The following is a 26,271-nucleotide window of genomic DNA, read 5'->3' as shown; positions in this document are numbered from 1 at the left end:
AACATACTGTAATCTGAATTCTGGGCAGTTGTCCTACATATCGCAATGAGAGAAACATTTGAAAAAACATACTGCAGAAATGGTCTTGGATCTGTAGAATGTGTTTTAAGACTTTTAGATACTTGCAAATTCTTAGCAAGCACGCATACACAATTTGATCCATTTAGACCAGCTGAGTAGAAATTGTACCCCCATTAGGCTTGTCTTCAATAGATTTATGTAAAGGTTTAATTCTCTGTATATAGTAGCTAAAAACTACTAAGCTATGCAGTCTAACATTTCTTGATAGTAAGCAAAGCTTAGGAAAGAACATTACTGGGAAGTTAAAAAACTGTTTTAGGTAAAAGTCAGAAGTCAACTTTAGTTAGGAATGCAGGTTGTCGGCACAGCACTATCATATTCTTTCGGGAAGAGCCTAGTTATTCATAGCCCTCCATCAGCCAGAGTACAAAGGGATAGAGTATGGGGTCAATACAACTGCATCTTTTATGACCATAGGGCTGAATGTTCCTTTCTGTGAGGCAGCATGTGAATACCACCCAACTACTTTTGAGATGGATCTGACTTGGGATTGTGCACACCAGGAACTCCACAGACTGGTTCCATCCTGGCAATACTCTGAAAACTGAAGATATCATAATATACAGGAATGCAGAATTAAGGTTGTGTGCTCATTCTTAGCTTGCACATTTCCTCAGAAGATTAGTTAACTCTGTAAACTTAACTCTGTTAACTTGTAGAATTTCCAATTGTTTTATTTCTTTATGTTAATGACTGATTCCTAGGATTCAGACCTTTTTATCTTTATGATAAACTGTTTAAACAAAAAGTACTGCTAAAGTCATTGATAAATAACTTATGATTTTTCTTTTTCTTTGTTAATGTTAGGATTACTTTTCTGAAATTATAAATAAAAGATGAAAATATTACTGATACAGAATTCAATTCCCTTCTGGGAGAGACCAAGCCTGGAACGTTTCAGCCTAAAACGTGATTTTTTTTAATAAGTTATGAGTGAATGAAGAAAGATATTACAACAAACTTTTCTGCAGCCGTAACTATACTGGGTGTGACTGAGCACTTGCTCTAAAATACATGCATTCACAAACACCCTGAAGGTACAGCAGTAATGAAGATAATTCAAACGTTAGCCAGAAGGTATAGTGTGGTGCAGGGATAGGGGAGAAATGTTTATGTGAGAAAAACAACTCTTTTGCAATGGCAAATAGGTTCTATTACAACTCAGACTGTCTACAGGCACATCCATTTGGTTAGCTTACGAGCAAGAATTAGCTGAAATACGTTTGTAGGGACTTGGGAAACTTTATGATGAAAAGGGGCAAGAAAAAAAAGATGTAGATGTTAAAATAAAGGGCAAATGCCTTTACCATATTACCTAATGCTTTGAAGAGCTCTTCCCGCACAGCAGAGGTGAACTTTCTGACCAGACATAGAGTTGTCACGATAGCAAAGAGCAAATTGTACGATAACACAATGTAGAAATTTCCCAGCCAGTTAAACCTTCCAAAGTCTCCAAGCAGATCAAATCTGGTAATTCCTGTTAAAGTTACATTTTTGAACATTTAAAAAGAGATAATATTTAAAAATATTCTTGAAAATATAGGTTTCAGAGTAGCAGCCGTGTTAGTCTGTATTCGCAAAAAGAAAAGGAGTAATTGTGGCACCTTAAATTTGTTAGTCTCTAAGGTGCCACAAGTACTCCTTTTCTTTTTATGAAAATATAGGAGATTGACATATCTAACTCTAGTACTTGGTGCTGTATTAAAGAAAAATACACTAAAAATCCCTATGATTGATAAATGGATGTACAGTCAAAGATGCAAAACCAACCATTTTTGAAGGTCATGTGGGTCTCGTTTTACTACCATAGAGTTGCTAGCCATACTATAACTATAACAAAATACCTTAGGTGACTCGGATAAAACGTGTGTCTTGAAATAACAATGTTATAAATTCAAGATGAAGAAGTCCTTCCCCAATTTCAATAAATATAATTTTGAAAATTAACTATCTTAAATCAATCATCATAAAAGCCATTTTGTTTTATGGAAGCCTGGCGTCAGGCTTCCATAAAATTCTTACTTGTATCAAAAAATGACGGAAAGAATTTGTGTGCCTTTCACAAAAGACAACACTAATTAAGATTTAGCTGCTTTACACACACACACACACACGCCTCGTTTAGTTCTGAAACTTGCTGCTTTTTCCATGACATGAGAATGTTTAGCATTACTTATTCGGAAAAGTATATGCAATGTAAGAAACAGCAGAATAGCACATCACTAGAAAAGCATAGTTTTGTCTGCATTAACTGTAAATTACATTATTTTTCTGTATACTGATTTTTTATTACACTGCTTTTTTCAGATATCTGTTTGCAGCAGTAAGTGCCCTGTCAAGAGAGGCACAAAACCACATGGTACAGTAAACATTAGGGCTGCATACATGCTTTGCAGATCCACTGTTTTGGAATCAAGTATTAAGACTTCCTCTCCTAGTACAATTCCTCTCCTAGTGCCAGTGCTGCAGTCAGATAGGAGTCACACGGGAGGAGGAAATGAGTGAAGCTCACAATCCGGACGGCTCCCAGGTAGACCTCAGGCTCCAACTCACATGCCAGGGTAGCAAACTCTAGGGGCTAACAAGCTCCGAGTGCATACTGAAGAAGCAGAAAAGGAAACAGGAAGCTTTCCAAATCCATGTTGTGTCAGGTCTAACACAAGTCAGTTCCAAGAAGGCAGTCTTGCCAAAGAAGACCACATCAAGACAGACTGCAAAGGTGTAGGGTGTTGAGGCAATGCCCAAAACAATCTCCCCCTTGGACTCACTCCAAGGAGTCCTCCTGTGGTGATTTATTCTCAGAACTCAGTCTTACCTCTGAATAAGGTGAAGGGAAAGAGTATTCACTGGCCTCAACATCAAAATGTGGAAAACACAACCTCCAGACACCAAGCTTCCCTTGAAAACTCAACCAACCCTCAGATCTGAGATTCTTGGGAACAGGTTTTGAACAACAACTCAATTCCAAAAAGGTTACAGACTTGGAAAGACTGTGCTGTTCAGGCTTGGGTATACTAACCTGCAGTGCTTTGTCCAGTGATAAGTGATGACACTTCAACTCCATCTCTTTCTAAGGTCAAGGGGAAAGAGCTGCACAAGCCATGCATCTCATTGTACAGAGATCCTGGCCCAGAGCTGCACAAACCATGTGCCTCATTGTACAGTGACCCTGGCCCAGAGACTCTAGGATGGTCCATGACACATCATGGCATTAAAAAACATGCACCACTTGAAACGTCTGCATCAGCCATCTTATCTAGCCAGAAAAGGAGCAGCTAACGACTGGGATCAGCTTGAGTATTTAAGGAGAACACAAAGGGTACAAGATCACAAGAAAGAAAGATTATAGAGCAAAAAGGTGGGGACTAAGGAAAGAGCCCTAAGTGATAATGGAGAAAGGATTGAAGTTGCCCAGGACAATGAAAAGGAAAGGGCAAAGAGATAGGTGAACAAAGAATACAGATTCATAAGCACACAAGGAGAAGGAATTGACTGACAGTCAAAATCAGCAAGCAGATCAAGAAAGATAAATACAGAGAAGATGCTTTTAGACTTGACCATGAAGTTGAGATTGACCTTAAACGCAGTTTCAATGGAATGGAGAGGGTGGAAGTCAGACTGCAGGGCATACAAGAGGGTTTGAAAGAGAAACTCAAGGCAGGAAACAAGGCTCACTCCAGAAACCTGAAGTAAGAGGTGGGAAAAGGAAATGGTGCATTAGTTGGATATTTAAGTGGGGTCAAAGCAGGGTTTTTTTTGCAAAATACAAGAGTGACTCTTGAAGAGGAAGGGATTGCGAGGACAGTTGGTCTTCAAAAGAAAAGGTATCACTGGAAGACAAATCAGAGGGACAGAGTGCCATGTCTCAATGACAGCAGGTGCATAAAAGTGATTATAACCTATATTTCTTGACAATCTTCAATACATATATATTTTAATATGCTTATCTGGAAAATCAGCCTTTATGCAAGTTGATTTTTTTTATTGCCTTATCTATTTAAAAAAGCATGTATACAGCCCTTTCAGGGGGAAAAACATCCAATGAGACTACACTATAAGAGTCTATTGTAGTACCATAAGTATAAACATAAAAAGTATTAGTAACAAAATATTCTGTGGACATTTTAAAATTCAGAATGTATGTTTAAAACTTAAGAATTCTAAAAATACAGCATTAAGTAAACACACAACTTCAGTTTTAATTTCAAATCAATACTTATGATAAAATCCTAGAGAAAAAGAATGCTGGAAAACAGTAATTTTATGACATAAAACTCAATTTTGTTTGTAGCTCTAAATTCCTATCTTAACTACTCTGCTCCCTAGTTCATTTCACAATGGTAAATGATATGGTGCGGACAATCAAGCACTTGCCAATCAGGAGCAGTAAAAGAAAGGCTGAAAAGGCCTGAAAAACTAGGTTTTTCATTTTTACTTTTTGTTGTTAAAAATCCCCCCAAATCCTTGAATATGGCAGTAAAGAGTTGACAATGTTAGTTAGAATGCTAAAATACATGTAACAATTCTCTATACTTCATCTTAAATTCAAAGACTGGATTAAAAAAAGTTAAAACGTGAAATACTTGATAACTTTCCCCAGTTTGCCTTTCCCATAATGCTGAAATCCTACTTTTTCTTTATAGTCTAGAAACTTGCTTTTTTAATACTGTGAAAAGACTATGAATCTGTTTAACATATTTATTTCTTTTCATCTATTCAGTGCCACTAGGCGTAACATGTAATGCAATGCATGTTGATATTTTGCAAAGCACCACATGACTCACTGTACTCTAATACACTCTATTAATCCTGTTTGGACAGCTGTGTCTGTGCATTTGTTAGCTGTGTTTTAATTGTTCCATTTTCTTATTTATCTCTATGGCAAACTATCCAGGAATTTCATGTGTTAAGTTGTTGGTTTTTTTTAAGTGAGTTTTGCCATTAATTTGTTTTCCATGTAACAGTTGCACCCTGCATGTACACTTTCCTCAATACAATTATCTTGTATTAATACCAACTGTTAATCTTAATTACAGTGCATAACCAATGATTTTGACAAACAAAAATGGTAAATGCCATAAAAATTAGTAGCACAATACAAATGCCATAATTCTATTTTTAAACATTGCTATTTGAACACTGTGTTGGTCTAGATGTTAAAAAGTGGTTTAATTTCTCAGATCATTATCATATTTGCTCTTGATTTTAAGATTTGAAATCTTTAATTATTAGATTTATTATTTTGATTTTTTGTGAAATTTAGAATGTCAATATATAAATGTACACTTTTGTGATATTAAACATGGATTTTTTTTATTTTATTTTATTTTGAAAGGTGAGAGCTTTGGGTTAAAATACCATCCTTCAAACAATTTATTGTTTCACACACACAGTCCTGGAATGTCACTGAATATTAATGGGACCCAGTGCAGAAACAGACTTGTGAGTGCCTGTTTGGACCCTTTAAAATGGGATTCTTCATAAGAAGACTGTATACAATATGCCATGTAGTTATTAGATTAGTTTATTGGGAAATCTCAATTGTTTTTAATGTAATGGCACTTTAGTTAAGTAGTAGTTGTTTGTTTTTGCAACTAAAAGCTTGCGTACACTGCCCTGCAGTTCGGACTACAGTGATGGGAACTGCAGCGCATACTAGCATGCTGCACTATACCTCCCCCATGTGGACGCTGTGGGCACAAACTAAAAGGTACCTCATTCACATTGACCGAGTCCTGAAGGGGAGTTACAGCACAGCCCACTAGCATGTGCCACCCTTCACACCCCATAGTCTGAACTGTGGGGCCAAGGAGATGGAGTCTAAATGGAACAGAAGTTAGATGTTTTCAAATCTGAACGTCTGAAGTTAAACTCCTATACTCATATTTAAACACCAAAAGTGTAAGTGGCCTGATTTTTGGAAGCAGCCAACACTTACAAATCTCAGTGAATTTCACAGAAGGTGCAAGTGCTCTGCATCACCGAAAATCAGATGACTTATTTAAACGCTGCCATACGACTTTACAAGCCTATATTTAGGCACTTAGGCCTGAGTCTGAAAGGTTGAACATTTAAATGCATTTCAAATACAAGGGGGCTCTCTCTTTAATCTGTTGCACCAGTTTTCCAGGACAGGTATAGATGACAATTTTAAACAGAAATAAAGGTGTCTTCCCCCCACCAATATTCCAAAGTTTAGCTTTTAATATATGAACCTAGAGGGGCAAGGACGATATGCAGAATTATTTTAACAAAAACAATAGACTGGTTTTCTATTACTATAAAAGAAAGCTAAATACATGAAGTGTGTTTAACACTTCATAAAGGTTTATGCTCAAGGTGTTAACTTGCTGCTTCATCCATAGATAGCTTGCTGTGCCATCCACTTACGACATCTATATGAACTCAGATGAAATTCACACTTTTACAGAAGACAAAAACCAATTTTAAGATAGACATGATATAACTGTGCATGCCTTTCAAAAGTTTTCAAATCTATTTTCTTTTTATTGTCTGCAAGTTTACCTTCAAGAACAATAGTATTCTTTAGTTTCTATGAAAAACTAAGCCATCTATGGTATTAATACAAGTAAAGCAAGAAAAAATAGTCTAAGAGGACTAAAGCCCTTTAAAAAGATATTCCTTAAATCCAAATTTTAAATGAAACCATGATCTTCTGATTAACATCTGAAAAAGTAGTGTATTTTCTAGAAAATACTTCGCCTCTTTTAACAAAATGTGTGATCCTGCTATTTATATGTAGGCTTGGGAGGATTACATTTTTACTGGTAAACGTTGGTAAACATAAATTTCACCATACACACTACAAATACAAAGAAAAAACATTTCTATAAATAATAACAGAAATGTACACAGATTTATTAGGGTTTGATTTAAGAATATTTATTTTGTATATTTTGATGTAATGTGGACAATTTGTGTTTTAACTGTTATAAAACTTTAACTTTTTGAATCTTAACATCTATTATCATTAAATACTTGTTGTCTGACTCCCTTCAATCTCTTGCAACTGTGAAAATTTAAAATAAATAAAAATTGAAAAAAAAATGTGTATACATTTGATTTCAGCAAAGACTGTCAAAGTAAAACTATGAAGTAATTTAGCTCCTGAGAAACACCATGGAAATTATTTTAATATATATCCAAAGTGTGACTTTTCCTGGATCATTTCATTTAAATGCCTGCATCAAAACATTATGAAAACATACAACATAGTAAAAATACTTTGCTGTTATGATACTGAAATATTTGTATTAAACTTACCCAGTGTTCTTGACATCACAGGCAAAGCAGAGCTGAGCACTAAGATTGACACACAGTTTCCAATTATCTGTTTTGAACAAGAACACCCCCATCAAAATAGGTTTTTTGCTGAAAGAAATAGGGCAACTGAGCTCTGACAAAAAACAGTTTCTAAAAGCTACATTCTGTGAATTAGACTTGAAAATATAATTTTATTTTAGATTATGTAAAGTTAATTTGTTCTTGCTTCTGCTAGATATCTCCAGTAAGTGTCATTCACAAAATTTTTACTTCCAATGACAATAGACAAGGTCAGATATTTATTAAAACCAGCAGAGAAGCAAATAAGCAAACATGTAATGCTACATTTTAATCTTTAAACATGCTCACCAAAGGCTTTCATCAAAAATGGTGACTGCATCATTTAAAGCAACTATTATTCATGTAAAAATTTAGGCCCCAATCCTGCAAATACTTTATGTGCTTACTGTTATGCACATGAATCATTCCATTGACTTTGTGATGACTTGTGTCTAAAGTTAAGCATGTTTTAACTGCTTGCAGGATTAGAGCCTAATTATAAAAAGGATAGAAAACAAAATTCAGAGTAACAGCCGTGTTAGTCTGTATTCGCAAAAAGAAAAGGAGTACTTGTGACACCTTAGAGACTAACCAATTTATCTGAGCATAAGCTTTCGTGAGCTACAGCTCACTTCATCGGATGCATACCAAATAAATTGGTTAGTCTCTAAGGTGCCACAAGTACTCCTTTTCTTTTTTAGAAGACAAAATGTTTCCTTTCCGCTGAGTTTTGTTGGTAAATTGAAACAAACAGTACAAAGAAACAATCTAACAGCACAGCAATATTAGATTTGTGTGCAGTTTTACTGAAACTGAACTTATGTTTCTGTTTCCTGAAAACAGTTTGTTCAGCTCTGGTTCTATAACAATTAACAAGTAAATAAAATATCTGTTAAAGATACAAAAGTTCCTACCTTGCTATTTACTTATATTTTTGTTTTTTATCTAAACTATTCTTAATATACTATAAATGAAAACTGAGCAGACATTATGAACATTTCAACACACACACTTATTTATTAGAGATGTTCTTATGCCTTCACATATTTTCCCACTTCCAAGAATTCTTGGCAAGATTAAAGCAATACGCTATATTTGAGAAGAAATTTCTTATACACTGAATATTTAATTAAATCCAAACCCTGCCTCCTGCTTATTGATCCCCTTCCCCTTGTCAGCTTGTGGGAATATTTTGTCAGAAACCTATGCATGTGTCTCAGCATTAGGTAACAGCATTTGTTATTCTGAAACCAATGCCAAACTGTGGAAAGTCAAACTAGACTCAGACTGCAAAATGTTGCTGAATAGAACTCCTCAGTCTTACTTTAATTACTCAAATTTGAATTACTTTGTATTACTTGTAGCAACCAAGTTCTTCAGATTTCAAACAAGCTCCCTGAAGTACAGTTAGCACAATCAAAGTTACTCATTAGCAATACGTTTCCTTTTGGGGGGGGGAAGAGTCCTTTCACTAGCTTTTCTATAGCTAGTTAACAAGCTCTGCTATTCCAGGCTTTTTACAAATGAATGGATGCCATCCAAACTAAACAGAGCACATCCTTTTTCCCACTCATTCAGCATTTTGAAAATCTTCCAGTTTGTGTTTACGCAGCTTACAAACAAATACTGATCACTGCAAATGAGCCATTCAGGGCAATTACTAACGAAAAGAGCCAGTTTGTCTTGGGTGGAAAAAAAAAAAAGTAAGAAAGAAAAAGGGGGTTAGGGGACATCACTACCTCAGACTTTACCTTACCTTTGTCATAGTTGTGTCATCCTTCCTGGGAGTGAAATTTCCAAAAAAGCGAAGGCTATAGAAGCCGACGACAGAGGATACCATAAGATAGCTGTGAGAATCAAGGAAAAAAGAACCTCCAAGGAATGCAAATTTCACTCAAGTTCTCAGCAGTCTCCTAAAAGTCTTAAGAACCAAAGAAAAAACAAAAACACTTCGAGTGCTTGAGAAGGACTGACCTGTCCCTTTCTTCTTTCTAGGCAAATGTCTTAGTAAATTACCAATGTCCCAGAAAACTAGACAGAATACTTGTTAACAGACAGAATTCTTACTTAAAGAAAGGATACAAAATCAAAATGATTTCAAGTGCTGCTCCCACAAAACCAAAAGTGGATAGGGAGGCATTTCCTATTCCAGGCTCCTACAAGGAGAAAAATACTTTGCATATTTTAATGAGATACGAGTATTAAGTGTTCAAAAAGTTAACTTTTGTCCCTACCAAAACTATAAACTCCTTAGATGAAAGGTGCTATTATAGATTAAAAGTATCACTGTAAAATAAAATATTTTACTGGTACAACTCTAAATTCAGGGTCATCTCAATTTATTTAGGCTCATATGCTTTGGGATTACATTAGCTAGAATTCAAATTTAAGTACACCGTTTTAATAAGATGGGAAAACAATTAGATTTCCAGCATTGTGATTTACATATGTAACACATCTATACCCCATATTATATTTTATGGATATCCCCACTCCCTAAAGCCAGGCTCTTTTTACTGTATGTAATGTTAACAACAGAACATCAGCTTCTACTAAATGACTTTATATAGCTGCGCAACTACAAGACCTGACTGTATGCATACAGGAAAAAAAAGCATTAACCACCAGCAAAAAAACAAAAACAAAAACAAGTCACAATTAATGCTAACAATGAGCTCTCCGTTATTTTCTTGAGATACAAGTATTTTTAAAAGGGTAAAATGTGTGTTTCATGTGCAAAAAAGATATGAAAACAGAAGGAAAATGGGCAGGGTTGTTGTACAGGTTTTTAATAAATTATTTTCCTATTAAAATCTATTACTATTGTACCATTTAAAAATACAAAACACCAAAAAGAAAAGATACGAGCCTCAGGTTTCTGATGACACTCCATTTACCCGTGTTTTTCTTCCCTATTAGTGGGCTTGATTCTGCTGAGAGGTCAATGAGATTACTCATTTTAATAAGGTTATACATGTGTTTAAGTGTTTGGAGGACTGAACCCAGAGTATTCATCTCACGTGTGAAATACAGAGTTATTAAAGCCATCAACATGCAGTCTCTCACTAGAATTTTTAGAAGAAAGTCTTCTGAACATATCCCTGAAGTTTTCAAAATAATAAAGGAAAGGAAGTTTACTTTACCCCTGATCCCTTTGGCATTGCAGTCTCATCAATCAACAGGCAAAGAATGTTGCAGGCAACTAAGAGGACTGAGATGGACTATAAAGAAGAAGTAGAGACATTCTGTCAATTCTGAAGGTTCACATTTAAACAATGTTTAAGGTTACGTAATCTGGTGAAGATAAAACATGGATATATTTGTGAAGAAAATTTGAGGAGGGAAACAAACAGATTTCATATGGTTTAACATATACATTACTAAAAATTATTAAAATTAGCCCCCAGGTAACTGAGAAGCCTCTACATACTGGAAAAAGATAGTGAAATTCTTACTGTCTCAATGAGCAGCAGTATCATAACAGCTGGATACACTAAATTCCTCTCCCACGCAGAAGCTTTTTTCCGCCGCTCTTTTCATAGGGAAAAAAGGAAACTTAGTACCATAATCTGAGTAGTCTTAAAATTGTCATTTTTATAGATTCATGTTCTAATTGTAGGTAACCTTCTAAAACAACTGTAGCCAAAAGGGGTAGGTACCAATCAGTTGACAGAATATTTACATCAGAGCATAACACAGAGCAGTACAAAACCAGGATGTCAAAATCATCAAGAAGCCCCATTAAAGGAAGCCGATGGAGCTCCTGTAGGTCACGTTTTATTTTGATCTATGTCTAATGCTTACAGTTACACATCAACGTAAGCTGTCAAATTGTACTGGTGTTTCTCTAGTATGGTTTGCAAATTTTTATTTTGTACTGCACACCTCGTCACATACTTGAAACTTACATTATTCCCTCACGCCCTTTTGGATAGGTCTATGCTCCAGCAGGGTTCTGTAAGGGTAGCGTTACAGTAAATGCCGGGATATTACAAGGAGCATAAGCTGTGTATGTAGATCTTCATAGGACCCAAAAAGAAAAAGGTATTACAGTAAGGCCCTACTTGAATCGCAGGATGATCTTCAAATAATTGCAGCTGACAAAACATGGAAAATCGCAGAAAAGTAATAATGGACCTTTATTAACAGCGGTATTTTGGAAAAGCCAGAGTAGACCTACTTGTTTATATCGTTCCAGCAAATTTTTCTTAAACACTCCAATATTATGTTATGCCTGCTAATTTATTTGATAACCAGACATTTTGCTGTAACAATATTACATTCATTTAGAAAAAAAAAAGTGGCCGGTACAATATAAAATTCAGAAGATTTAAAGTCTTAAACTGCTGTGGAAATCGAGTCCAGTCACCTAGCCTTTTACGTTTTACAGGGGTTGAACGTTAGTGCAGCACTAATCACATATTCAAAATGTATGCAAAATTGTGGACTGTGCAAATCAGCTAATTAAAATCAAAGTTGCAGTGGAAGCCTAATATTGCGGGCTCAGCTATTTCCACAGTATAGCGAATGAAGTAGGGCCTCATATTACAGTCATTTATACTGAATGGTCCTCCTACTCTTGCCGTTTTAGGTTAGTCAGCATATAGACCTATGATTAATTTAAAAATTAGATACGGGACATGACCATTTAGTCTAAAAATTAACATTTACTTACCACTCAGGTATCTAGGATACTGCAGTATTTCCCTACACTTAAAATAGTAATAACTGCATTCTTGGATGCTATACGGTAAATTGGAAAATGTCAATTTTAAGAAGCAAACATTGCATATGAAAGGGTGACACCCCTGACAAGTAAAGAAATGAAAAAGCAGCAGTATGTTTTAAAAATGAAGAGTTTTATTATTTTTGTAAAAAGTCTCAGTTAAATCACTCGTTTTTAAAAAATCGAGGGGAAAGTCGTGTCTCACTTGTCCCAAATGATCAAAAGCATGCAAATGATATATTAGATGCTATGGTGTTTGAACTGTGTCTCTGTTTTAGGAGTGATATTTTAATATATCTTTCTACAGAAATATAAAAAGCAAAACCAAGAATTCCCATTGTCCATTTTCCAATTTATTTTGTTAAACATCTTTGCTAATGAAGTGCCATGATGATGTGCTGTCTTTTCTATCTGTAGAAACTCAAAGGAGTATACTTACAAACAGAGGCTTAGGATCACAACTGATTTCAGTCAACTCCAAATAATTTTGGTGTGCACACATTAACAAATTTAATCTAATACCCTAAAGAAGGCTTCTTATTAAACTGCCAACTACAGGAAGCTATACAAAATAAACTCTATATTACCTAATTTTGTTTTCATGCTCTTCATATTTTCAAGTTCCTGTCTCAGCTCCACTGTATTGTACTCCATAGTAGAAGACACACCTGTTCAAAGGCAAAGACATGAGAATTTTATTTTTTCAGACTACTAATATTCCCAGAAGAGAAACTATTAAAACATTGTTTATATTTCATTTATAAGCAGTCATCTTACAATAGCAATACTCATCCTTTGGTTCTAGAATTGCAAGTGGCTCTTTGGGAGATTGAAAATAGTTTCCATAAAACATAGGTTTGATTGGAAGTCCTCTTGTTTTGTTGAGCAAGAGGTGTCTTCCACACCAGAGGCACCACAGAGCAATCTGCTGGGAACCCTTCCTATATCCCTAAGCAGCCATAGAGGGAATGAGAGAGAAAAGTAGATGGTGTTTAATGTGTTGCAGAAAGCCAAAAATTATGGTACACTGGCCTCATGGATGGCAAGACTGCATCGTGCTGTTGTCTCAATACGGTGTGACATACCATTATTCAAACACTGCAATACAATCTCTGGTGGCCCTTCAATATATTCAGTGACTCTCTACAACTACGTTTGAAGATTAAATGGATCTCTGCCTGTAAGACTGACCATAGTTATTTTAAAGAGTAACCATTTCAAAAGGAGAGAACGATCTCCTTGTCTTTGTGTTCAAGGAACATGGGCAACAGAGAACAACAATAATGATTTTATGAACCATCAGCAAACAGCAGCCTCACATACAGCCTCTTACAAAACTGAACTGTGCCTTCAGTGGAGTTCCTTATATTTGCATAAGGAAGACATTAAGTATCATGCTAGTCTTTTCTTTGCAATGCCTTTTTATCCTCAATATTTTTAACCAAATGTGTTAAAAGTTAAAAAAACAACAAGAAGGTACTAACCAGTCCTGTTGTGACCATTTATAGTTGATTCCCTTCTAAAATATTCTGTATAAAAAGAAATAGTTTATATAATTTTAGCCATCTGCCTTCCTGTGCTCAAGTTCATGCCCACTTGTTGGCTCTGTGTGTTTGACAGCATAACTGGGGCCTTATGTTAGAGCTATTTATGCAGGATATCATGACTTGTCTATGTCTATGGATTGTTTCTTGTATTTGTATTCCTTGATCGCTTTTTATGAAAAGTTTCAGAGTAACAGCCATGTTAGTCTGTATTCGCAAAAAGAAAAGGAGTACTTGTGGCACCTTAGCGACTAACCAACTTATTTGAGCATAAGCTCAAATAAATTGGTTAGTCTCTACGGTGCCACAAGTACTCCTTTTCTTTTTATGAAAAGTAGCCCTTCCAAAAAAAAAAAAAAGTGGTAGTTCTGTCATTCATCTCTCTCTGTTTTAATACTGTACTTGTCACCACGGTATTTCAACCTTTATACCTTGAACATTAAATTAGCAATTAGAGCAAAAGTTTGGATATTTCAATTCCCGTAAGTCAAAAACACACTGAAATCATTCTATCCTTGATGGCGAACTGAAACAAGGACAGTCTGGAGAAATCAAGAGATACGGTTCCTTGTGTGTCTAAGGGCTGGTGGGGAGCGGGCGGGGAGTAAGCTACCACTAGACTCATTCCCCCCATCCACTATGTGGCTCATCCCATGATACTGTCCCTTCTGGAAGGTGGAGTAGGAAGCAGACCATTATACTCCCAAAGACCTCTATGCACAAAAACCTGGTTACACATGACACACCATATATATGGCTTTTGCTATAGTAAATATCTTGTCTACTCCATCCAGAATTTGGTATGTCTTTATGAGTCACTCCTCATTCCTTTTGAAAAGGAGAATGTTTCCTATCTAACACTACTAAAGAGTCCCAATAGAAATCATGATTCTCTGTGTGGTATCCTACAGAAACAAAGGCGTGACTCAAGCTGCTTAAAGTGACACTGGACTGAAGTTGTGGTGGCACAGGTGGTCTGCATTGAGTACTTTGCTGAAGCACCCTTAACGGCAATCAGAACTATACACAACTTTCCAAACAGAAAAGGAGGACTTGTGGCACCTGAGAGACTAACAAATTTATTTGAGCATAAGCTTTCGTGAGCTACAGCTCACTTCTTCGGATGCATTCAGTGGAAAATACAGAGGAGAGATTTATATACATAGAGAACATGAAACAATGGGTGTTACCATACACACTGTAACCAGAGTGATCACTAAAGGTGAGCTATTACCAGCAGGAGAGCGGGGGGCGGCGGGGGGGAAACCTTTTCTAGTGATAATCAAGGTGGGCCATTTCCAGCAGTTGACAAGAAGGTCTGAGGAACAGTGGGGAGTGGGAGGGGAGGGGAGGGGATAAACATGGGGAAATAGTTTTACTTTGTGTAATGACCCATCCACTTCCAGTCTCTGTTCAAGCTTAAGTTAATTGTATCCAGTTTGCAAATTAATTCCAATTCAGCAGTCTCTCGTTGGAGTCTGTTTTTGAAGTTTTTTTGTTGAAGTATTGCCACTTTTAGGTCTTCTCCATGGATCCAGATGATGAACTAGTGATGGCTAATGGCGTTCTGTTATTTTCTTTGTTGGGCCTGTCCTGTAGCTATGGGTACCCGCATGGCCCCACAGTGTGGCAACATTTTTATGGCTGACTTAGAACAACGCTTCCTCAGCTCTCGTCCCCTAATGTCCCTACTCTACTTGCGCTACACTGATGACATCTTCATCATCTGGACCCATGGAAAAGAAGCCCTTGAGGAATTCCACCATGATTTCAACAATTTCCATCCCACCATCAACCTCAGCCTGGACCAGTCCACACAAGAGATCCACTTCCTGGACACGACAGTGCTAATAAGCGATGGTCACATAAACACCACCCTATACCGGAAACCTACTGACCGCTATTCCTACCTACATGCCTCCAGCTTTCACCCTGACCACACCACACGATCCATTGTCTACAGCCAAGCTCTACAATACAACCGCATTTGCTCCAACCCCTCAGACAGAGACAAACACCTACAAAACAAGATCTCTATCAAGCGTTCTTACAACTACAATACCCACCTGCGGAAGTGAAGAAACAGACTGACAGAGCCAGAAGAGTTCCCAGAAGTCACCTACTACAGGACAGGCCCAACAAAAAAAATAACAGAACGCCACTAGCCGTCACCTTCAGCCCCCAACTAAAACCTCTCCAACACATCTTCAAGGATCTACAACCTATCCTGAAGGATGACCCATCACTCTCACAGATCTTGGGAGACAGGCCAGTCCTTGCTTACAGACAGCCCCCAGCCTGAAGCAAATACCTACAAGCAACTATACCCCGCACAACAGAACCACTAACCCAGGAACCTATCCTTGCAACAAAGCCTGTTGCCAACTGTGTCTACATATCTATTTAGGGGACACCATCATAGGGCCTAATCACATCAGCCACAATATCAGAGGCTCGTTCACCTGCACATCTACCAATGTGATATATGCCATCATGTGCCAGCAATGCCCCTCTGCCATGTACGTTGGTCAAACTGAACAGTCTCTAGTAAAAGACTAAATGGACACAAATCAGACGTCAAGAATTATAACATTCAAAAACCAGTTGGAGAACACTTCAATCTCTCTGGTCACTCGATTACAGACCTAAAAGTGGCAATACTTCAACAAAAAAACTTCAAAAACAGACTCCAACGAGAGACTGCTGAATTGGAATTAATTTGCAAACTGGATACAATTAACTTAGGCTTGAATAGAGACTGGGAGTGGATGGGTCATTACACAAAGTAAAACTATTTCCCCATGTTTATTTCCCCCTCTCCACTGTTCCTCAGACTTTCTTGTCAACTGCTGGAAATGGCCCACCTTGATTATCACTACAAAAGGTTTCCCCCCCGCCGCCCCCCGCTCTCCTGCTGGTAATAGCTCATCTTAAGTGATCACTCTGGTTACAGTGTGTATGGTAACACCCATTGTTTCATGTTCTCTATGTATAAAAATCTCCCCACTGTATTTTCCACTGAATGCATCCGATGAAGTGAGCTGTAGCTCACGAAAGCCTATGCTCAAATAAATTTGTTGGTCTCTAAGGTGCCACAAGTACTCCTTTTCTTTTTGCGAATACAGACTAACACGGCTGCTGCTCTGAAACATTCCAAATGCAACCTCACTAGTTTTATACATACTATTCAGGTTCTTATACCATGAGCACTGTGGTATCTCATGCCTTGTGAGGACACAATTTCAAAACACACTGACATTTTTTATTACAGAATATTGATATGGCTTAATTTCAATATGGTTAAACATTTATCCAAATATGTGTTTCAACCAGTAATTTTCTGCTGGAACAAGTTTATCTTCTGTTTTAAATTAACATGCTTAAGTTTTGTATCTACTGCTAGATACAAATTTAAAAACCTTTTCTTCCTTAGCAAGAAGCCCAATTCTATCCTTGCATATGCATAAACTCCCACTGACATGACTGAGAGTTACACGAGTGTATCTGGAAGTCACACTGAACCCATAAAAAGCCTAGTGATAGGGGCTGAACAATAAATAAGACCTGTAAAAGGTATTTAGTACAAATCTGTCTTCTCTTTATTCTAGATTTCCTGAATTATGTGGATCATAAGAATCTAATTTCTCATGTTTCCAATCCACTTTCTAAAAATAAATCTAAGTTTTTAAATTTATAATGGCCTTTAGTTTCATAAGGTTTTATTTTGCTGTATGCTCTTGAAGTGGACAGCAGGGGGAGAGATAGCTCAGTGGTTTGAGAATTGGCCTGCTAAACCCAGGGTTGTGAGTTCAATCCTTGAGGGAGCTATTTAGGGATCTGGGGCAAAAATTGGGGATTGGTCCTGCTTTGAGCAGGGGATTGGACTAGATGACCTCCTGAGGTCCCTTCCAACCCTGATATTCTAGGATTCTAAGTGTTAGTTTGAGAGGTCTAAAACGTTGTCTGAGTCTCTTGTAAGGTACCAGACTTACAGAATAACTTCTATTCAGTTAACAAGTACTTTTAGTGTGAAATCCTGGCTCCAATGAAGTCAACAGCAAAATTCTGACCTTAAGGCTGAAATTCAGGCCCCATTAATTTTTTGTACAAAAGTTAAAATTACCACTTGATACTTTTCTTTCATTGCAATGTACTTGGAGATCATTGGGAACAACCTCTATTCAAAAGCTATGTATTTTTATTTTTTTAATACAGAATTTTAAGGCTCAAACACAACTTCCAGTGACATCAAAGGGAGTCTTTCCAACATCCATGGTAGCTGCATTACACCCTTAATATTTACCCTGATAGAAAATAGGAGTCATTCATGTGACACAGCTCTTGTAATTTTTCCTTAAAAGTGATGGCAAGTAACTGGTTATTCTACAGAAGAATCATATTTTACAAAGGAGACAGTAAGGCAAAGTTTTAGATCAGTCAAAATACCATTTGATGAGGATGCAGCTAAATACTTAAAGCTCTACAACATATTAATTTATTTCAAACATGCACAAAGTTCAATGTCAGCATTGTCTAGCCAATAAATCAAATTTGTAGACAAAACTTGTTTGGACTAGTTATGAAAAATTAGAAGGGATTCTCCAAGAAAACCACAAAGCAGCTCATTTAAGGTCAATTTAACAGTATTATTCTGTTTTTCTTCCAGCCCCAACGTAAGATTTCAGTACCTCAAAGGAAACTGTAAGAGTATCTATTTGCATTCCCCCTAGGTGATTGGCAGTTCAACACCAATTAGTTCAAAATTACACTGTTACTAGCGTGGAATAAAAACACCACCTTTCATCTTTCTTACATAGGTAAGGATCCTTCAGAGCCAATAACTTTGATCACGTAAGTATTTTTGATCCTGCTCCACCCGTCTCTTTGGATTCAGGAAAACTAACAGCTAAAGGCAACTTTTTTTTTCCTCTTAATATAAAAAAAAAAGTCCCAGCTTTATTCTTTTTCTGTACAAGTGATGTAGGTATTGAAACATTATATGCTGGAAACAGAAACACTTTCCCAGTATCTCTTCAACAACTAAAAATGTTAGGGTAGATATCAGAATTGTCAAACTTTTTTTTCCCTATGACTTCTGGCTGTTCATTAATGAGACATACAAGTTTACTTGTAAGAAGGTATAAAGGAATTAATATTCATAATTAAAATTGTGTAATACTACAATTAGATATTTTAAAAATATGGAAGGATTTATGGAAAATTTAGTCTACTGCAACTTAGTCGCAAACACTTCAATTTGTAACACTTATGGAGTATATTTTTCAGAACACTTTTTATTGCTTCACTGATTAACTAACTAGGATGCTTACTTAGATTAAATCCATTAATTGGGAAAGTAGGCTTAATATTACCACTAGTAAGGCTGCTGAAGAGCTGCTGTGTCATAGTTACTGCAAGTCTACATTATAATGCATTATCTCAGGTATTTGTTACTGCAACAAAAGCAAATTCACTTAGGCAGTCTCAGTGGTATATCTGAAAATCACAAATTTTGATCTCCAATGTCCAAGAGTCAAATTTTACAATGCTACAATTAGCATAGCAGCTTACCATATACACCACTTTTATAAAAGAAAAAATCATGTGGTAAAGGTGAGTTACTAAACAAAACACATTTTTTGAAACAGACCTAGAAGAATTTCCCTGCAATCTTGTCTTGGAACCAAAAGTGCACATGCTTTAAGGAATTATAATTAGTATAACTGAAGTTGTTTAAAATGAAAATAATTCTTTTTGTTCAAAAACTAAGAATATTTTGTTTAAATTCATTGCTGTCATTTTAAGATCCAATTCCCCAACACTAAAAACCTTGTAAAAAAAACTTTTAAAAATAGAGTTTCTTTTCTACTATTTGTAAGTATTAAGATACCTTTGTAAGGCAAAAACAAAGCTTCCACAATCTCTAGCACTTGCCACACAAATGAGGTTTCTATCTAAATTGTACTTTAAATGAAGTATGGCAAAAAAATTAAGAATGAAAAATTGCTTGCTTTATATAAAAATCTCTCCATCCAAACCCTATTTCCGTGCTCACACTTGAGCTACTGGCTCAGCGAAATTCATCCATTTTCACTGGTACTTCCATCATCGTATTCTTTCTACTACATTAATTTAATATTTCATAAGTATATTTAGTGCAATTAATTTCCCCACAATCTGAAAGATAATTGGTGTACAATATGTCACTTTTGATCCTACTTATACACAGTAAAAACTCAGTGTTACTGGATTATATTACCACCACTTGTACAGTGGTGGGAAATCCTCATTCCATTCAATTAATGAAGTTTTTGCTCACTGATCACTTTACTTGTGGCTATAAGGTGGTTTTTCTTATCTCTACTGAAAGGACATTACTACTTCTTGACTTTTCCCCAAAATATCAATACAAGCTCCTATAAATATAATTTTCCTTACAACCCTTATCAGTTATAATGCAGTTTTTACTGTGACTTTTTATTACATCACTGAGCTGTCTTTTTTGAAGACTGTGTATGTGTTATCTGATTGGCACCAAAAATATGCTTGGCACTGGACACTATGCAAAAATAAAGACAGTACCTATTCTAAAAAGCTTACAGTCCAAAGCGCACAATGATGGAAATGATTTAGGAGTGGTTTGTTTTTAAATTATAAACTTCTTCTGGGCCTCACAAATAACCTCTAATCGGCACCTGAATTAAGTTGTATTAATTTTCCCTTACTTTTTATTATATGCTGTGAATGTTTCTATAATATTTAGATTATACTTGGAGAGTAAGCAACTACAAACAGGGACTAGACCTGCTTCTGTACCTGTATAACATCTACCATGTATTGGACACTGCTGGGAACAGATAATATGAACAAATAATCATTTATAATATAGTTGCACAGCCTTGTGAGCAGGAGAAAACCAACATCCAAAATATCATTTTTAGCCTTCCTATTATATTCTCTTGGTGAATAGTTGATGTTATTCTAAGCAAACTGTAATGAATACTTGAACAACTAAAAGGCCATTTCTCCATAAAGTTTCTGTACATACCATAAACATTTTCATGACAACATGAAATATTCAGCAACAAATATTTTACAGTTACTAGCGAACATCAAACACCAAGAACAATTATAATTACCCCATGATAGCTTCAAAGAGATTCACTGAACACACCTTTGTGTGTTATGGGTCTAAAAAGCTCATCTATGCAGCAGCTGCTGTAAACACTATAGTACAGCAGTATACTCTAAACCTGCCTGAAATGCCTATGCAGGCATATGGGTACTGCAATGTGATCAGAAGGCCAGTAATCTCAGCTATTTTGGACCAGGATGGGGAGTGAATTCCTAAATTCCATAAAAGGAAAAGAGTTCAGAAACAGAGTATCCCCATAATTCAATCTATGAATTGCCCTTTGGAACTGACGGCATGTCCACACTACCCTCCTTCTGTCGGTGGTGTGCTTCCTCATCAGCTGTGCTTCCGATGACTTAAGAGGGGCAGTGGGGGCGGGGGGAAAGAGATTGGGCTCTCAGCTCCCTGCTGGGAGCCTGGCTGTCCCCAGGCTTTCGGCTCCTGCTCCCTGCTCGGAGCCCAGCAGCTGCCCCCCAGCCCTCGGGTCCCCACTCAGGAACCCCGGCTGGATGGGCAGCCTCCCAGGCTGTTGGCTCCCCACTGGGAGCCCGGCTGCACCCAGCAGTGAACACCATGCCCAGAAACTGGGTGGCTTCCAGGTTCCCAGTGGGGAGCGGAGAGCCGAAAGCCCAGGGAGAGGTGAGGAGGGGAGGAAGGGAGTCCTGCCCCTGGCAGGGAGATCCTGCGGGGCGTGGGTAGTTGGGAGTCTCAGTACAACCAGGCTCCCAGTGAGGGACAGGGAGCCCATAGTCTGGACAGCACCCAGGCTCCCTGCAGGAAGCAGGAAGCCAGGACCCCGAGGGGCAGCAGGACTCCCCCTGGGGAGCAGGGAGCCCAGCCGGCCTGAGTAGCCTGACTCAGAGTATGGAGCCTGGGCAGCAACCTGGCTGGGAGCTGGCGCCGGGCTTTCTTGTCAATTTCACTTAACGAAAATGGCAGCCAACAGCCAATACAAGAAACCCGCAGTGTCTACATGGACACTACATCACCCTAACTACACCAACATAAGCCCTATGCCTGTCATGGAGGTAGAGTTATTATGTCGGTGTAGTAGGGCGTTTACATCGATGGGAGCCAGGTTGTACTGACAATACTACCCATAATACTTTTATTCCAAGCATTTAAATATGCATATTATTAAACATTAAAATAGCAGTTATCTAGTCCAAACTGGCTTGTACCTTTATTAAAGTCCTGTTCACTTATGCTAAGTATTCCGTATCACCTTGCATTAGCTGAAGTAAACTTTGGTTTAAGTAGATAGGAAAACTGTCAACATAATGATATACAATCGTTTCCTCATAGCAAGAGAAAAGGTATTACCCTCACAAATCTATCCATCCTGGCACAGGCCTAGAAGGTATCTTCATGCCTCTTAGTATGTGGAATGTATGAGTTTTCGAACAAAAGATAAAGGGTACACCTTGGTACCAGAAACAAACAAGGTAAAAAGTTGATTAATTGAATCCAGTTTCAGGTGAGGTATATAGTACCTTTTACTGGTAAACATGTGTAAGCAGGGTCCAAATGAGCTCTCCCCGACATCTAGTGATGAACTGAGGAAGGGGACTTCAGGAGCCAACCTTGTTTGCATGGGCACACCCACCGTGCTGAGGGGCTCAGCATGATGGGGCTGTTTTCCCAAATGATCACTTTTGGCTGGTGTTGGATCAAAAGTCACTTTGCTGTTGGGGCAGAGGTACTAAAGTGTTGTTATTCTTGTTGTGTGAATCAAGGGAAGCTGAACTATGCTTAGCATACCCTGATTGAGGGACTAACCCTCAACTAAATTGCATGTGGTAGGCAGGGGATATGGGTGCCAAAGCCCAATGGAGTTGACAGAGGGTGCGGACAGGTACTTGTACCTGATGGTGTGGGCCCCACCTAAAGGTCCTAGACACCATTTGATCATTTCTCTCTCCACTGTGTAACAACAGAGAGGATTAAGACTCAACTGAGAGTCTTGTTGCACACCAGTAGAACTGAAATCATGGATAAGCTGCCTAAGCATTAGATCTGCTTTGGGACAGTGTCTCTGATGCAAGAAACTGCCCAGTCTGCACTAGCAATGAGGTTTTCCCATTAACAGCTGAAATCACAGAGTTGAAATCACTGAGAGCTGTGTTAAGTGTCAAGACGTTCCAGAACAGCAGAGAGTGGGAGATGAGCTCACACAGATGCACCTCTGAACTCTGGGTCGTCCCGGACCAAGGACAACAACTGGGAGTGCAGTGTGGTGGAGGGAGAAAGGGGCATTTTTTAGTTGCTGGACTTAATAACCTGAGTCAAAGGGACATTGCCCAACCTACTCTCGGGTGGGTCTTTTGTTTATGACTTTATGTTTATGAATCCTGCTTGTGGCGTTTTCCCAAATTAATGCCAGGTTACTTCCCTCCTTTTATTAGAAATTCCTATTTTACACTCGGACTCTGTGCTTGAAAAAGGGGAAGTGTTGCCTCGGAGACACCCAAAGGGTGGTGTGTAATTCTCCCAGGTTAATGAGTGGGGGATCGAGCCGGTTTTGTGTTGTACCATTGAAAAGGAGCCCCTAGATACTGAACCCAGCCCTTGTTGCTGCCGACTACAACTGGCAGAAGGGTTGCACGAGTAAGGTATAAAAAGAGGACTAAGAACATAACTTTGGGGAGCACATCTTCTGCGTAAGGTGAATGCAATATCGCTACACAGGACTGCTCTTTAGAAACTGGTATCCTATAGAACCTTTTCTTGTACCATACTAATAAACCAGACAGAAACTGATTATTTGGTCTCGAGCATACTGTATAATGAACCAAAGTGTGGTCAACCAATTCATTATACAATTTATCAACACCTTGGAGAAGACGGTAGCACTGCATGTCCCAAACAGAAAACAACAAGGGGACAAGGGAATGTAGAGTGAAGACTGAAGGTAAGAATGCAGGGAAATAGGGCAAGAGAAATGTCAGTGAGGGCAGAAGACTGAAGGGAAATGGAGGAAAAATCCAGTAGAGCAGAGTTTGCGGGAAGGCGTTGACAGGAAGTTGGCAGAAGAGGAAGATAATAAAGCCTCCCATGAGTGATTAGACTGAGACACCAGCAGGCCGGGTGCAGAACCTACGTATAAGGGCGTTTTTCCACTCTGAAAACGGTCACACAAGTTGGGGATGTATCACAGGGTTAAAAACAGATCAATTAAAAAGGTAAACCTTCAAAAAAATTTTAAAAATCATGATTTTTAATAGACTCAACTTTTTTTGAAATCTTAGTGTTTGCAACATTATACAGATGCACTTCACTAATAACTGTTTATGAAGAGCTTTGAGATCACATGAAAGACACAGCCGAGGAGCAAAGTTACACTAAAAAGCATGAACTACTTAAAACTTTCTGAACCTACTGTAATGGATTACTTTAAAATTCTCTGTTGGGAGACTCTGGATTGTGGAAAGCTGCTCTGATATGTAAAATTTAAGCTAATAATTCATTAAAAAATAAATCAAGGATCACCAAGTGAGCACTCATCTCCTAAGCTGACAAAATGCAGAAATCCTTCCTCTTTACAGTACCCAGTATCTTATTAGTAACTGGATTCCTCTCCAAATTAGACTAAGGATTTACTTATAGCATTTTAGAAATATGTTTGATTGTAGTGGCAAAACAATTGACTTGTTGCCAATTAGTCTGAGCCTTCACATCACAGACAGACTTCCTGAACATGATCAGAAAACCACCAATAACAGATATTATAAAATAAAACAGGGAGGATCCTCATGGTTCTGTGCAAGTAGGGGCATGGAATAGTTTAGATGAGTGAAAGCCTACAGCTTCCAGGACAAGGTAAGAGATCCTACTTATGGTGAAATGAATGCTCAAGACCAGGAAGTGCTGTTTTTCTTTGGTTTAAATATTATATTACACAACACAACACATGTACCGTTTAGTCTCCTCTGGATTGCTTCTTCCTCTAAGGTGATGATGTATATCTGTTCATCCAGGTCTTCAAGGATCTGAAATTAGAAATGCAAATGCTAATTGATAAACACATTCATTTAAATGGATATCTTGCTTGCCAGAATTTATGAGTCTACTTTTTGGATTAAAACTACTTTTGAAGAAAATATAAACATTACTGGTACAAGAAGGCTGCATAAAATATTATCACATTGTCTATGATTAAAGATACTCAGAACTCTAATTATAATCACATGGTTAACTGTCCCATAAAACTTTCCTTTTGGTCTAAAACCTTGATTAGTCTCAGTCCAAAGGAATTGGGAGGGGGAAGGGGGGTTAAGAGGAGTTTAAGCTAAATTCAGTCATTTAAGTTACACCAAACATATTTTTTTAATCATTTTGTGCACAAAAAAATAAAAAATGGCTGACAACTTATCAAACTTCACATTTGACTAGACTACAAAAAGGAAGAATTGCAGAGTTTGTAAAAACAATTACTGTAAAGTTTACATGACAAAACAGTTTTCACAGAGTCCGACATTTCAAATGGCAAAATTGCCAGTGAAGTTGTGAAAAAGCATGTAATTTTAGTGACGTTCTTAGGTTTTGTGTATCTACAGAGCACTTGAGCTTAAAAAACTTAATAGGTGTGGAAATGCTTTATGCTCTCCAATGTCACAAGTAGGGTTTTACCAGTCATTTTATTCCCAAAAATACTGGGCAATGAAATGGAAAAAAATTAATGCTCTCACACAGTCATCTCCATGCCTTCTTTCATGCAGCACTCATGTATAGAATAAGCTTCTCTGAATTCACACATAAGGCCTCTACCACATCCACATATAAGTCCCTCTTACAAATTCATTTCTGCCATACTGCCTACAGTGAACCAAGTTCCCTAGTACATAAGTTCTCTGTTGTTTTTCCCCTCCCAAACCTCTCTCATTTGATCTTCGACTGTAAGCACCTCAAACCAGGGACCAGCCTTTTTAAGTGTTTGGAAAGTATCTAACACACAGTTGGCATTACCGCAAATAAAAAATATCAATACTGTAGTGTTTAATTCAACCATAGTGTATACAATATATTAAGCTAGTCAGTTAAGTTGGAAAAAACAAATACCACCAGAGAAAATTTTTATGAAGAGCACAGATATGATGCTATGAAACCAAGATGTTCTATTTCTTACCTATTCAATATTTCTATACTAAATTATAGAAACTTAGTGGAATTAGACAGCAAAGTTACTATCCACGTATATATGACTGCATAAATTCAGTGATTCTAGAATAAGTAATTACATATGATTTACAGAATTGGGCATTATAAATTAAAATAGACATTTAAAAACAAAAACATGAAAAATATTCTACAATCAATCCCAATAGGAGCAACTCAGGCCCTGATTCTACAAAGACTTATGTAAATGCTTAATTTTAAGCATATTAGTAGTCACTTGATTACTAAAGTTAAGCACATGTATAAATCTTTGCTAGACTGGGGCC

At 37.4% G+C, this 26,271-nt stretch overlaps 1 protein-coding gene across 4 annotated transcripts in view; it reads right to left on the bottom strand.

The window, feature by feature from the left end:
* Positions 1 to 26,271, bottom strand: part of LMBR1 (limb development membrane protein 1) — a 151,821-nt gene that overhangs the window by 10,402 nt on the left and 115,148 nt on the right. For 3 of the 4 annotated variants that reach the window (XR_012157623.2, XM_073334557.2, XM_073334559.2), the window contains 8 exons: positions 24,747 to 24,819; positions 12,739 to 12,819; positions 10,881 to 10,957; positions 10,569 to 10,646; positions 9,508 to 9,581; positions 9,182 to 9,272; positions 7,366 to 7,432; positions 1,397 to 1,558 (listed from right to left, as the gene is read on the bottom strand). Coding sequence is in view for 3 of the 4 variants with exons in the window: in XM_073334557.2 (XP_073190658.2) it covers positions 1,397 to 1,558; positions 7,366 to 7,432; positions 9,182 to 9,272; positions 9,508 to 9,581; positions 10,569 to 10,646; positions 10,881 to 10,957; positions 12,739 to 12,819; positions 24,747 to 24,819 (703 nt within the window). In the remaining variant the exon portion in view is untranslated. The remainder of the gene's footprint in view (positions 1 to 1,396; positions 1,559 to 7,365; positions 7,433 to 9,181; positions 9,273 to 9,507; positions 9,582 to 10,568; positions 10,647 to 10,880; positions 10,958 to 12,738; positions 12,820 to 24,746; positions 24,820 to 26,271) is intronic. The other variant, XM_073334558.2, reaches the window with a different exon arrangement.

Source organism: Lepidochelys kempii, chromosome 2 (assembly GCF_965140285.1).
Source record: "Lepidochelys kempii isolate rLepKem1 chromosome 2, rLepKem1.hap1, whole genome shotgun sequence".
Classification (NCBI taxonomy): Eukaryota; Metazoa; Chordata; order Testudines; family Cheloniidae; genus Lepidochelys; species Lepidochelys kempii.
The sequence above is the reverse complement of the archived record's forward strand: the minus strand, read 5'-3'. Positions and strand labels throughout refer to the sequence as shown.